Source organism: Microcaecilia unicolor, unplaced genomic scaffold, assembly GCF_901765095.1.
Source record: "Microcaecilia unicolor unplaced genomic scaffold, aMicUni1.1, whole genome shotgun sequence".
NCBI classification, from domain to species: Eukaryota; Metazoa; Chordata; class Amphibia; order Gymnophiona; family Siphonopidae; genus Microcaecilia; species Microcaecilia unicolor.
In genome coordinates this window covers 166,174-180,092 of record NW_021963078.1, presented here as the reverse complement: position 1 = coordinate 180,092, position 13,919 = coordinate 166,174, and the positions used below count along the sequence as shown (strand labels likewise).

The following is a 13,919-nucleotide window of genomic DNA, read 5'->3' as shown; positions in this document are numbered from 1 at the left end:
TTTAGTATAACAAAGGGGTATAGCGGTATTGGGGGGGGGGGGGCGGGTTCAGTGCTTTCATTGCAATCTATTTGGTTTTGATGTGAAGGTGAGCAGGTTTTGTAAACTTTGATTTTTAAGTGTATGAAGAACCTGTGGATTGCACACACAGTTATAGAAGAGTTAAGCTGTTCTGTATCACTTTTGTTTTTCTTATCTTTCTGTCCGACGAAACCAAATAAAATGTTTAAATGAGGAATTTCTAGAATTCTTTGCTAGGCTATGGAGGTATGATTTTTTTTGCTAGAATAAGGAGGTATGTCTCTGTGAGATCAAGAGATAAACTCCTTAGTCCTGTCATGATTAGGGAATGAAAGGTTTCCATGTGAATGTGAGGTACCTGAAGAGAGGTACTGTCTCGCCTTGGATCCCAAATTTGGTAAAAAGTACCTTCTGTCTTGGGCACTATAAAGGTACAATTTACCATAAAGTACTCCAATAGATAATTCTGATAAACATAAACACTTTTATTGTTACCCATATATGCACATATATTATCAACAATATCCCTCAGTTTTCATGGGACTCACTTTCGCATCCCTTTCACAGCATCATCCACACCGTTAAAGAAACCTCATACATTACCAACCACACGTGCATCACGTTAAAATTACATTGCAATATTTGCACTTAGAATTCAAATCTAATGTCTTCCCTTGACTTTTGATGATACTGCAAAATGTTCCTTCCACACACTTGAATCAGAAAGTTCCAAAGTGGCTAACACAGGCCGCTTTTACATAGTGGCCCGCGTTGTTGTAATCCCAGAGTCAAAGTGACTGTTGTTCCTAATAAATAGGACTCCAAATGCATAGCATGATGATAAGTCTTGGTATATAGTCTGGCCTCAATTGTATCTCCCACAGTTGATCATCATACTTGGCTACTTGCGTGGCAACACTGCACAGCAGCTAGAAGGCTTCCATGAAAAACCGTTAATAAAGTCAACTTAATGACATAACTCTAGTTCCTCAATGCAAGACCGCATTTCGTGGTTTACTTCATCAGGAGGAACCACTCCCCGTAACCTGTAACAAATCAATAACACATACCCATACCAAGTCATCTCAATATCTCAAAAACCTATCTAAATTTAACCTTATAACATTATTATTAATACGCTTAATGGCTGCTTACCACCGGGACTGTGGAGGATCCAGAGTTCCGCCCCCAAACTTTGCACCAGTGTCTTCCTCTTCCGAGGATTAAAAACCCCCGTTTGAAACTCCCCTTAGTAACAATTACCAAGGATTATAACCATTCTACTTCCAGATTAAGACCCTTGGGGGGCCACCGTATCCCATGCAAAAATGTAGCGCTGTTCTATTGCAAACAGTTATGCACTGACGTCACCCCCCTATGGGGAGCAACTTGCACCAATACTAAACACTTTAAATCTTCAATCTCATGGTTTTGTGTGGTCCAATGAGCCACCAAAGGTGCTTCTTTTTTGTGAGTTCTGAGATTACTAATATGTTCGGCCAGCCTATGTTTTAATTGTCGCTTAGTGTGTCCAATGTAATATAACGAGCACGGACACATAATACAATAAACCACTCTTTCACTATTACATGATGTCTTACCTTGCAGATAAAACTTTTTGGTGTACCCCGGTATTTCGACCCACTTGGCAGTGACTGAATATTTACAATAAACGCATTTCCCATAGGGGGCGTATTGACCATCTAACTTATCGGGAGTAGATCTCTTTAACAACTCCCCCAAATTCGCTTTCTGACGGTAAGCAATCTTGGGGTGCTCTCTGAATTCTGAATGCACAGCTAGGACATGCTAATATTTATTTATTTTATTGCATTTGTATCCCACATTCCCCCACCTATTTGCAGGCTCAATGTGGCTATGTATTAAATGTCCTATTTTAGGGGCATGATGAGAAAACGGGAGCACACAGGCTAAAGCCTTATGTACAAATATTTGTCTTGGCAAAAATAACCAGGGTCTGTGAGTGTGCAACGCTCTCTTATATGCCTTTCTAAGAACCCCTACTGGGTAACCCCTTTGCATGAACCAATTCATCATGTCTTTTGACTGAACTTTGAATTCATTGACTGAAGAACACAATCACCATATCCCTCACCTTCATCTCTCTTGGGCACATGAATTATTGCCGTAATTCTAGCAGAGGCTCTAGAGTCCATGCACAGGGAGAGCATGACCATTCCCAGGACAGGGGCCACTAAACTAGCATGTGGTCACCCTTGACTACTCCTAACACACATGTGCCCCTATGGCGCAGATGCACACCCAAGAAAACTGCTACAACCAAACTCTGACTTCTAGCAGCTGACCTCTACCTCTTCACTGGGAAGAATTATAGCCTTCTTGGGAATCTGATACTCCCTTTCAGTCTACCTTCCTTGAACAGGCTGGTCCATGCCAGTTGTCCATACCTGTGTATAAGTCCAGCAGGCAGAGACAGTTCTACAACTAGGAGAGGGAAACAGTGAAATGAGGCATCTGTAAGGCCACTGGAATAGCTGAGTGTTGCTCGTGTACGCAGCGGACTGGTCATCATTATATATTTCCTATCCTCCCCTTACTAGATAATTTATGTGTGATTACTGAAATATTTGGAACAACAATTTAGGCTGACATTGATCTGCTGCTGGTTATTATTTGAGTAGAAGGACTCAAGAGATACACTATGAATGCTAAGCCAAGGCTGCAATATTCATACAACTTATCTCTTGGCAGCAAAACTGAAGGGACACTATGCCTCAGTCTTGAAGAGAAGTAATGCAGTATAGATGTCTGAGAAGTGAACTGCTCAACCAGTGGTGGACTAATAGGACAGTATTTTCACCTAATCGCTTGAGATAATTCTACTGCTTAATTACTGCACTGGACTTTGTTGAATCAGGATTATAAGTTGGCTGTTGTGAGGTATGATTGTACAGAGAATAAGTTTTAATTGAGAATACCTGAGAAGTGTGCAAGTATGAAAACTGGATAGGTAGCAATTTTTGGTTGACTATGAGGGGAAGGGTACTCTCGATAAAAGAGATGGGTTGATAGTTAGAACACGATTGGGGTAGCTTGTTTTCAGGTGGTAGGGGAGGACCAAAAGAGAGCATTAAAAGGTGGGATGGGAGGGAGGGTCAGAGTGGGAGAATGGGATTTTGGATAGGAGGAGCTGGACACATGGAATACATATTCTATATTAGGAAGGGCTTGGGCAAGGGCTGGACACCCAGATTGGGCAATACAGTTGAACTGGTAGGCAACATTGGAGAAATATTTTCCACCATGACTGCAACCCCCCCTTTAGAATAGCTTCCTGAAATGTGGCGAGTATCAACTTACCAATAAAAAGAGTAAAGATTCTATAGGCATTAGGTAAGCAAAACATTCATGTTGCATGCGTGCAGAAAAAAAAATGAATTGGGACAGAAGTGTATACTAGCCAACTGGATACAGGGTTCACCCCTTCCCCCTCCCTATATTAACAGAATGGCAAAATAAGTTTGTACAAATGTTCAAGTATGAGCAGATGGAGGCCAATGGGGGGGGGGGGGGGGGGACACCATGTTGCTAGACCTAACCCTTACCGTTCAGTGAATCCAGACTGCCCCAATTTAACTGCCCCTATCGGACCGACCGTTCACTTGTCTATTAGATTGTAAGCTCTTTGAGCAGGGACTGTCTCTCTTTGTTGGATTGTGCAGCGCTGAGTAGCCCTGGTAGCGCTCTAGAAATGCTGAGTAGTAGTAGTAGTAGTAGAAGAAGTTCCAGCAGTCTGGGCATCAAAGTGAGAAGAACTCCCACACAGAGCATAAAGCTTGTTTTTAAATAATTAAATGCAAAGGAGAGTTGTGGATATAAGAAGTGCCAGAGGGAAGGGTAGATTCTGAGCAAGAAGAGTGGTGTGGGGGGGGGGGGGGGGCGGAAACTGGGTAACTGAAGAAAACAGTCAGTTATGGAGATGAATACACCTAGGGCTGACACATGTTGAATCTTATGGAGTGTTGGAAGTAAACAGTGGGGAGTACGAGCTTAGAGGTTAATAAAAGGGTGTTAATAAAAATGTTAATCTCAAAAAAAAAATGTATTTTGAGGCTCTTATTTTTCTGTGTATCTATATTGTTTGACTATGTTCATGCTTTGATATATTGGTATGATTTATTGGAAAATGTATGGGAAAACTGTATATTGGTTTTTCATTCAATTAATATTTAAAAAAATGTTCCCTGTTCTACCATTCCACCTCCCTCATAGTTTAATCAGTTTTGATCATATCCCCCCCTTAGTTCTTCAAGCTGAAGAGACCTAGTGTTCCTTAATTTCTATTGCCCTTCTCCAAACCTTTCTATTTCTACTATATTGTTTTTGAAATGGGCAACTGAAACAGCATGCAATACTCAAAGAGCAATTGCATTATATTCTCGGTTTTGTTCTCCATCCCATTTTGCTTTTTTAGCAGTCACAGAATTCTGAGCTGAAAATGTCAGTATATTGTCCACCATGACTAAGATCTTTGCATGGGGGGTGACAACTTAGAACCCAGCATGTTGTACCTGTCTTTTTCTCTATGTGCCTTATTTTGCACTTGTCCACACTACATTTCATCTGCCGTTTACTGTAGATGGCCAGTCTTTCAGTCTCACAAGATCCTTCTGCAAATCTTAGCAGTCTTCTTCATTTTAACAAGCCATCCACAAATTTCATCATCTTACTTGTCACTCCTATCACCAAATCATTTATGAATATGCTAACAGCACAGGTCCCAGTACAGGCCCCCTTTTACCATGTGAAATTTGGTTGCACTCTCTTTTAGCCAGTTTTCAGTCTTCAAAAGGGTATTGCCTCATATCCCATGACTCTTTAATTTCCTAAGGAGCGTCTCTTAAGGGACTTTGTGAGACTGAAAGATGCTGCGAACCGCTATGTAGATAATGATGAAGAAAAAGCTAATTTGCTAAATAGATACTTTTGTTCTGTTTTCACAGAAGAAAATCCTGGAGAAGGACCGCGATTGACTGGCAAAAGTACATATGAGAATGGAGTAGATATAGCACCGTTCACGGAAGAGAGTATGTATGAACAACTTGAAAATTTAAAGGTGGACAAAGCCATGGGACCGGACGGGATCCACCCCAGGATATTGAGGGAGCTCAGAGAGGTTCTGGTGGGTCCTCTTAAAGATTTAATAAATCCTTGGAGACGGGAGGGGTTCCATGGGATTGGAGAACAGCGGATGTGGTCCCTCTTCACAAAAGTGGTGATAGGGAAGAAGCTGGAAACTACAGGCCGGTAAGCCTCACTTCGGTTATTGGAAAAGTAATGGAAGCGATGCTGAAGGAAAGGATACTGAATTTCCTGGAAGCCAATAAGTTAAAAGATCCGAGACAACATGGTTTTACCAAAGGTAAATCGTGCCAAACGAATCTCATTGAATTCTTTGACTGGGTGACCGGAGAACTGAATCATGGACATGCTATAGACATAATCTACTTAGATTTCAGCAAAGCTTTTGACACGGTTCCCCACAGGAGGCTCTTGAATAAACTTGACAGGCTGAAGATAGGACCCAACGTGGTGAACTGGATTAGGAACTGGTTAACAGACAGACGCCAGAGGGTGGTGGTTAATGGAATTCTATCGGATGAGGGAAAGGTGAGTAGTGGAGTGCCTCAGGGATCGGTGCTGGGGCAGATTCTGTTCAATATATTTGTCAGTGATATTGCCGAAGGGTTAGAAGGTAAAGTTTGCCTTTTTGCGGATAATACTAAGATTTGTAACAGAGTAGACATCCCAGAGGGAGTGAAAAACATGAAAAAGGACCTGCAGAAGCTAGAAGAATGGTCTAAGGTTTGGCAATTAAAATTCAATGCGAAGAAATGCAAAGTGATGCACTTAGGGAGTAGAAATCCACGGGAGACGTATGTGTTAGGTGATGAGAGTCTGATATGTATAGTCGGGGAGAGGGATCTTGGGGTGATAGTATCTGAGAATCTGAAGGCGACAAAACGGTGTGACAAGGCGGTGGCCGTAGCTAGAAGGTTGCTAGTCTGTATAGAGAGAGGTGTGTCCAGCAGAAGAAAGGAGGTGTTGACGCACCTGTATAAGTCGTTGGTGAGGCCCCACCTGGAGTATTGTGTTTAATTTTGGAGGCCATATCTTGCTAAGGATGTAAAAAGAATTGAAGCGGTGCAAAGAAAAACTACAAAAATGGTATGGGATTTGTGTTACAAGACGTATGAGGAGAGATTTGCTGACCTGAACATGTATACCCTGGAGGAAAGGAGAAACAGGGGTAATATGATGCAGACGTTCAAATATTTTAAAGGTATTAATCCGCAAACGAACCTTTTCCGGAGATGGGAAGGCGGTAGAACTAGAGGACATGAAATGAGATTGAAGGGGGGAAGACTCAAGAAAAATGTCAGGAAGTATTTTTTCATGGAGAGAGTGGTGGATACTTGGAACGCCCTCCCGCGGGAGGTGGTGGAGATGAAAACGGTAACAGAATTCAAAAATGTGTGGGATAAACATAAAGGAATCCTGTTCAGAAGGAATGGATCCTCAGAAGCTTAGCGGAGATTGGGTGGAAGAGCCAGTGGTTGGGAGGCGGGGCTACTGCTAGGCAGACTTCTACGGTCTGTGTCCTGAAAATGGCAGATACAAATCAAGGTCAGGTATACACATAAAGTAGCACATATGAGTACAGGTCTTTCTCTGCCATCATCTACTATGTTATTATGTTACTATGTAAATGTCTTCTAAAAATACAAATGCACTATACCAACCTTCTAAAATATCTAACCAAACAGTCAACTGTTGTCTTTTACAACTATGGTCATGACAGCATGGCAGATTGAGGATAGGGTGAACCTGAAACAGAAAGCAATGAGAAAGGAAAGGAAGCACAGAAAGAATATATTGTGGGGTGGCAGGAAACACAAACTGAATCTGAACTTGGAAGGATCCTTATGTCTAGGGCAGGAAGGGAGAGGAGAGAGAGAGTAACTGCTCAAAGTAAAGAAGATCGTAAAAGGTTGTAACTTGGGCTTGATATGATGTGGGATTGGATGAAAGGTAACCAAGATATTAATGCAATATGGGATGAATTACAAATAGGTCTTCTATTCTTAGCTGTTTATTTTTCATCTAATTAAAGGTTTTGTGAGGGTACAACAAAAAAAGTATGCTTACTGAGTTTTCATGCAACAGGTACTATTGCTTGGTACTTTTTCCAGTTGTATCAAATACATACATTTATGTTAAGAAGAAGCTATCAAAGCAGAAAGATGCAAAAGATGAGTGCAAGACACAAGAGAAACCAGTGGATGGGTGAGCATGTACCAAGGGAGGTGCTGTTTTTTCTGGTATTTATCCAATATATTTTTATTTTTTTGCATCAAGGGTATTTTATCGATATTTATCAAATAAAACCTATAAAGCACAAAGACACAGTTATAATTCAGTGTGAAATAGGTATAAAATTTAAACTGTGTTCCTAACCTCTCTTTTCCAAGGTGCCAGTCTAAGTTATAGGTTAGTTAAGGGTTTTTATTAACTTAAATCTCCCACCTACCTCTTGCTCTGCATTTCTTATACAGATTGTTTCTAGGGTACAGCTTGTTCTGCTGGTTGCCCTAATTAGGTAAAGTGGGCCCAGTTTTCAATTAGAGTCCACCCACAATCCTAACTCTGATGCTTTACACCTTATGCCCAGTCCTCCAACAAGGTACCCATTAGTTGCCGTCAATGTTATGGCCCCTAGAAATTCAAGCTAAAGCCAATTAATGAGTTTTCCAGATAAGAAAGAGAAAATATTTATTTATTTAGTGCATTTGACCACATTTTTGTCAGCGGGAGGGCCCTTTCTTCTTTGTTATGTAGCCACCTCTACAGCTTCAAGACTTTGAAGAAGTTATTGGAAAAGAAAAGTACACTACTGACATATCTATCCCACACTGCAGTCTTTATCTCCCTATTATGCATTGGTTGTGGGCAGCCTCATTCATACACTGATCAAATGCTTCAATTACTGTAATTCTCTTCATGCCAGCTTCTAACATCAAATGTTGAACGCAGCTGGTAAACTTTTATATAGCGCCACAAAATCTGACCATGTACCCGCCCCTATCCTCCTCCCAGCCCATCCTATCTCAGATTAAATTTTGTCTCATATGTGCCAGCACAATCTCCTCTGTATATACACACCTTCAACGATCCAGACTGGAATCCACTTGCTATAGTGCACTCTGTGTATTAGCATCATCTTTGTAGAACTCCATATCCCAGGAACTAAGGAATGAGAGCTCCTACGCCAAATTCAACATCGAGGGAAAGACTTGGAAGTTCACAGCTGATGTGTATTACTCTGTACAAGCAGCTGCTGTCCTTTCTGGAGAGTGGAGGAGTAGCCTACTGGTTATAGCTGTGGACTTTGAGCCTGGGCAACTGAGTTCGATTCCCACTGCAGCTCCTTGTGACTCTGGGCAAGTCACTTAACCCTCCATTGCCCCTGGTACAAAATAAGTACCTGAATATATGTAAACCGCTTTGAATGTAGTTGCAAAAACCTCAGAAAGGCAGTATATCAAGTCCCATTTCCCTTTCCCTTTATGGGTTTCCCTATCTCCCTTTCACCAGAGTGTAACTTCAATTCCATCTGCCTTTTTTCAGGGGTTTGTCTTGGTTTAAAAGCATAACATGTCTCTGTGTATTTAGTCCATCTCTTTATTGATGCTATTTTTTTATATTGTACACTGCCATGATGCAGTCTGGTGAATGGCAGTATGTCAAATCAGTAAACAAATACATGGTTAGGATTTAAACCATTTATTTATGTTGGATATCTAAGGTGTTAATCAGCTCATGCAGCTCAAGCTCTTCCAGCCTAGGCCTATGCTTACACTGAAATGCAATTGCTTTGAGTTGGACCCACATAGTTGCCTTAAGGCCTTCCCAAAGGGCTTCTGATGAGACCTCCCTCTGATTATTCAGGGTCATATATTCCAAAAGTAACCCTTCAACATGGGCTGCTATTTGAGAATCCTCAAGCAGCCTCCAATATCGGGTGCCTCCCACCTCTGGAGCAAGTGACAACTCAATCCACACCGGGGCATGGTCTGACCACAAGATCTGTTCAATCCCAGAACGGGCATGGAAGGTGAGCTGCTAAGCCATAAAAAGAAAGTCTATCCTGGAATAACTTGAGAGTACAGGTGAAAAAAAACGCGTAGTCCTGCTTCCCCCTGTGGGTTTCCCTCCAGCTATCAACAGGGAGAAATCGTTTAAATAGCACCCTGTCCAAATTTGCTATATATTCCCCCCCCCCCCCTTTCGTATTATCCAGCCAGGGCAGTAGTATCAAATTAAAATTCCCCCCACCTAAAAGTAGGACACTTTCTTGGCAGTGAAGGATATCCTCCAGACAGGACTCTAGAAATCGCTCTTGCCCCACATTAGGTACATACAGGTTAACTATAGTATTGTTAATATATGGCCTAGCTTTAAGGCTACCACTGGAATAGTGATGGCCAAAGCTATGCAGCCTAAAAACAACTGAAAAAGTACTGACTAGGCCAAACAACAAGTAAATGATTTAATATTTGAGAATCTGCAAAAAGCAGGTCTGAATAATGACTTCTGACACAAATTGGTACAATTTTTAAATCAAATATAGCACCTGTAATGAAAGATCAGATGAATAAAATGGAGCTTATTAGTTTTGGTATACAATGATACAGAGGTAATACAGAGTTCATGAGAAAGGTATGAAAAGTATTGCAGCCGGAAGATGTGAAACTTATCTCAACGCTTCCCAAAACATGTTGATAATTAGCAGTAGCTGAGAACGGAAGGAGTTGGGTACATCAGATAGCAGATCGCATGGGAAAGTATGATCTCAGAAAGTGAGAAAGATTAGGAGCAAGGTATCTCACCATTCACTTCTATGGAGAAGATAGGGTATAAAAGAGGAGAGATTTTGGCTCAGTTTGAGAGTCCTCTCCAAAGCTTCTGTCAGACGGCGAAGCCCTGTGCGGCTGAAACCAGAATCTGATGTCTGTATTTGTATCAACTTGAAGACCTGTGTTTGGGTAAGAAATAAAATGTACCTATCTATCTAAACCTATCTCTGTCTCTATTTTTATTGATTCTATCTTCTCTTTACCTAACATTTAGCCTAAGGTAGATCACATACAAGTGACACTCAGTTTTGGACAGAAAGCAGTAGTTATGGGAATTAGTTTTCAATTACGGCTCCTAATGCCACCCCAGAACAGACCCCCTTATGATTGGGTGACAATGGAGGTTAGAGAAACTATACAGAACCTGATATATGAACTAAGTACCTTTAGTCCCCCATGTGACGGAGTCAGAAAGAGGTCTATAAGAAGAGGTAAATAAAAACAGTGGTGAGTCCCGAATGCTGACAGTATTCGCTGACCTTCTTTATCTTCTTTTGAACGCAAGAGGGGATACTTCCTTTTGTGCGTTCAAATGTTCTCTGTTTCTCTCTGTCACTTTATTTTCCTTCTCTCTTGTTTCTCTCATACTCACCTGCCTCTCCCTACCGCTACTTTCTGTCCTTCTGCCTCACACGGACATTGCCCATTAGAGGGGTATTGGGCACCTATGTTCTGTCCGTTTTCCCCCCTACTTTAAATACTCTTCTATTCTTCTGTCTTTTTACTTTCTTCCCTGACTGTCTTACTGCCCTGCGCTGAACTAAATATTTGCGTTTCTATCTTTCAATATTTTGTTCGGTTTTTCTCACCCTCTTTTCTTTCTCCTATCCTGTCCATCTCTTTGATTTGCGTGATGTGCGCAAGAGTGTGCTTGTTGTGTGAATGAAGCATAACAACGAATCCAGGCGACTGCGATTTGGGTTTTGCTGTAAGTTTATTTCAATGTTCAAAATCTTTGGATTGGTCTTTATGCTAGCAATTCTCGCTTAACAATCCTTAGAGATTGCGCATTTTCTGCTTCCAATCCCACCCTGTGTTCTGTCTGAATCCCTCCTTTTCAAATCCTCTTTCTATTAGTCCCCTGGGTCTAATCCTGCTCTTTTTCTCTTCTGTATGTTCCCGTATCGGGGGAAGTCCCTTTATTCTAGGAGAACAGCACGCTTTCAAATTGCTCTCTCCCTTAAAATCCTTCTGGTTTCTCTGTTCTTATAATCACTCTTCAAAACTGACAGACAGCCCCCACCTTTTCACATCTGCTATTGCCTTCACTCTGTGTGTGCGACTCTATTCCTCCTCATTCTTTCTATTGGACTTCCTACAACTTTCTTTTTTGCTAAAAACAGTAATTACGGTGTTCAGCTTTGTAGCTGTTTACCGTCGTCCAACTGCTGTTTTCCTCTTATCTAATCAGTTCCTTCAGTCTTCTGAACTATGCTTTCTCTCTAACCACTCAGCCCACACCCCCCCTTCTTGTCCACACTTTTCTCGGCTCTTTTTCATAGTGCAGCATGAATAACTGCGTAGTATCTCTTATTCCGTTCTTTTTCCTTTTGCATCTTTGTGTGTGTCTTTGCACTCTGTCTGAACTATCCTGTTCCGTCTCTGCTTTTCTTATTTCTCATTTCCACCTGTCAAAATCTTTATTATTTACTGCGTAGTTCAACTGATTGCTCTTTTTCACAGCTGCTCAGTCCTGTGCTCTTACCCCACCCTCATAGCCATTTTTCTTTCCTTAAGTCCAATCTGAATCCCTTCCTCCACAACATTTTGTTCTTGTCCCCCTTTCTCTGCCACAATAATCCTCCCTGCCCTCCTCTCTGATGCTCTACCGACTCCTACACCATATGTCTGTGGTCCGTGTAAAATTTATAAGGGTGTGGCCCGCACGGTACCAATTGGGGTAACTTAATACCTTACAGACACCTTTTTAGCTTCTTGTGCAAACCAGAAATCATTTTTTTTTGGATTTCCTAGAAAACTTTTCTTTCTCCTTCTTAGTCCCATGTGGTGTGAGGTTTGATTCTCTTTCCGGATCAAAGCTTATTACATTACTAGTAACTGTCATATTTGATATATACTCCCTCTTGGGCTTCGATTCTGCCTTTGTAAATCTATTTAAATTCGCTCGAAGAGGTGTAAGTTCTAAACCCCTTTTTCTCACATTTTTTAATATCCTTATCCAGGCTTCCGTAACTGCCATTTCTTTCTGTAGCTTTTAAAGGTTTTCCCTAACAAGTGCTGTAGTTCACTATCTCAAGGACATGAGAGTCTGGGAAGCTTGCCCACTTTAGCTGCCTTATCAGTCCAGCACTGCTTTGGCAGAAGAGGCTCTACAGTTCACTTTTAAAAGCTCAAGAAAGTGATTTTTTTTTCCCTCTCCTCTCCCCCTTTTCCGTTCGTTTTTGTCCCTGTTCTATGCTGATACACAGGTATCTTTCAACTCCGGTTTCCCCTCAAAAATTGGTTCCTTAAGCAGGCACCATAATTGTAAAATGACTTATCTTTTCATGCCTCATGCTGCCAAGTCCGTTGTAAGTGCACTTCTGAGCATGTAAGAATGTACGGATGTATTTCTTGGCTTTCACTGTATCTTAGTCTTACTCTGCATTCTCCTTTTATCAGGGCATACTTTTTTCTCCTCTTTTGTGTCATTTTATTAGGACGTTATCTCCCACTCCCCAATATTCACTGCTCATACTGCTTTGACTTTTGGGTGTTGCTCTCTATTTCATTCCATCTCCCTTAAACAAAGGCTTTCTCATTCTGTTTCTGAGCCATGATTTTAACCCCGAGACAGGTTTCTTTATTTTTGTGCTGCAATTGACAGCTTGATAGACCTTATTGTGCTACACCATGTGCTTACAAAGTGTTAAAAGGGTATCTTTCCTTCAAACATACATTACTTGACTTTCCCTTTCTCCTTTCTCCTTCTTTGTCCTAGTGGCCCCCCCCCCTGACTTATACTGCAGATGGTATTACTCACTTCCTAGATATATGTCTTAATAGTCCACTATAATGTATTTCTTGCTGAATGCGTAACCGGCAGTATTTTAGGAAGGCTGTTGCATATTTTGTTTTATTGTTCTATTTAAATGATATCATATTGTGCTTGTGTTCTATGACACAGGGGTTTAGCGTGGTTTCCAAGGCATATTAGATACAGACTCTTTCTTGTAAAAATATTTGTGCTCAAATCTTCATAACTCTTACTTCCGTGATGGCTGCGCTGGTCCGCTGCTCATCTATAATCTTTACATGTTTTTAACACTAATCTTATCAGCCATACAAGAAAACATTAAGCTACGTATACCAAAACTGTTCCTTCCTGTTCTGCTTTACCACCTTCAAGCTTTCTTTTCATATTTTGCTGTGTGGCAACCTTAGTATACACTGTAAAGTTCAGGTGCCTCACCCGAAGAGCTTACATGTTTTTTCCCCTTAAAATAATTTTTTTCTTGCTACTTCTGGATTAGATTTCAGAGGTTCTTTCTAGGAACATGCCATATTTATTATTTCCTTTTCCCTTCTTTCTCCTTTATTTCTTAATATTTTTTTTTTTTCCTCTCTCTACTTTATTGTACTAGTGTCATGCAATTAACTTTGATACCGATGTCTGGGACTTACATGCATTGAAGGGGATCCTAATTAACAAAAGCAGACTTCCATTCCATTTTCGGAGTGGCCTGCGGTTTCGGCATTATTGCCCACCTATGAGTTACCTGTATAGATGAGCGCGGGGTTAATAAAGAGACGTCTAATAACTTTCGTTGCGATTGTATACAAGGTGACTCGGGCGTATCTAAATTCTTAAATTTTGGTTGTTTGAATTGAGCAGAATCTTCAGTCTAAAATTTTAGCTGTATATTTAAAATATCCGGTGGAGGTTAGTCGAATTGAGCTGAAACTTCATTTGAATAGAGCAGAATCTTCCTAACCAGC

The 13,919-nt window shown here is 41.0% G+C and overlaps 1 protein-coding gene across 1 annotated transcript in view; it reads right to left on the bottom strand.

The window, feature by feature from the left end:
- Positions 1-533: 533 nt before the first annotated feature.
- LOC115458900 (ribonuclease 3-like) overlaps positions 534-13,919 on the bottom strand; it is a 121,218-nt gene continuing 107,832 nt past the window's right edge. The window contains exon 6 of the mRNA XM_030188745.1: positions 534-1,067. Within this exon, the coding sequence (XP_030044605.1) occupies positions 1,036-1,067 (32 nt within the window). The 3' untranslated portion in view covers positions 534-1,035. The remainder of the gene's footprint in view (positions 1,068-13,919) is intronic.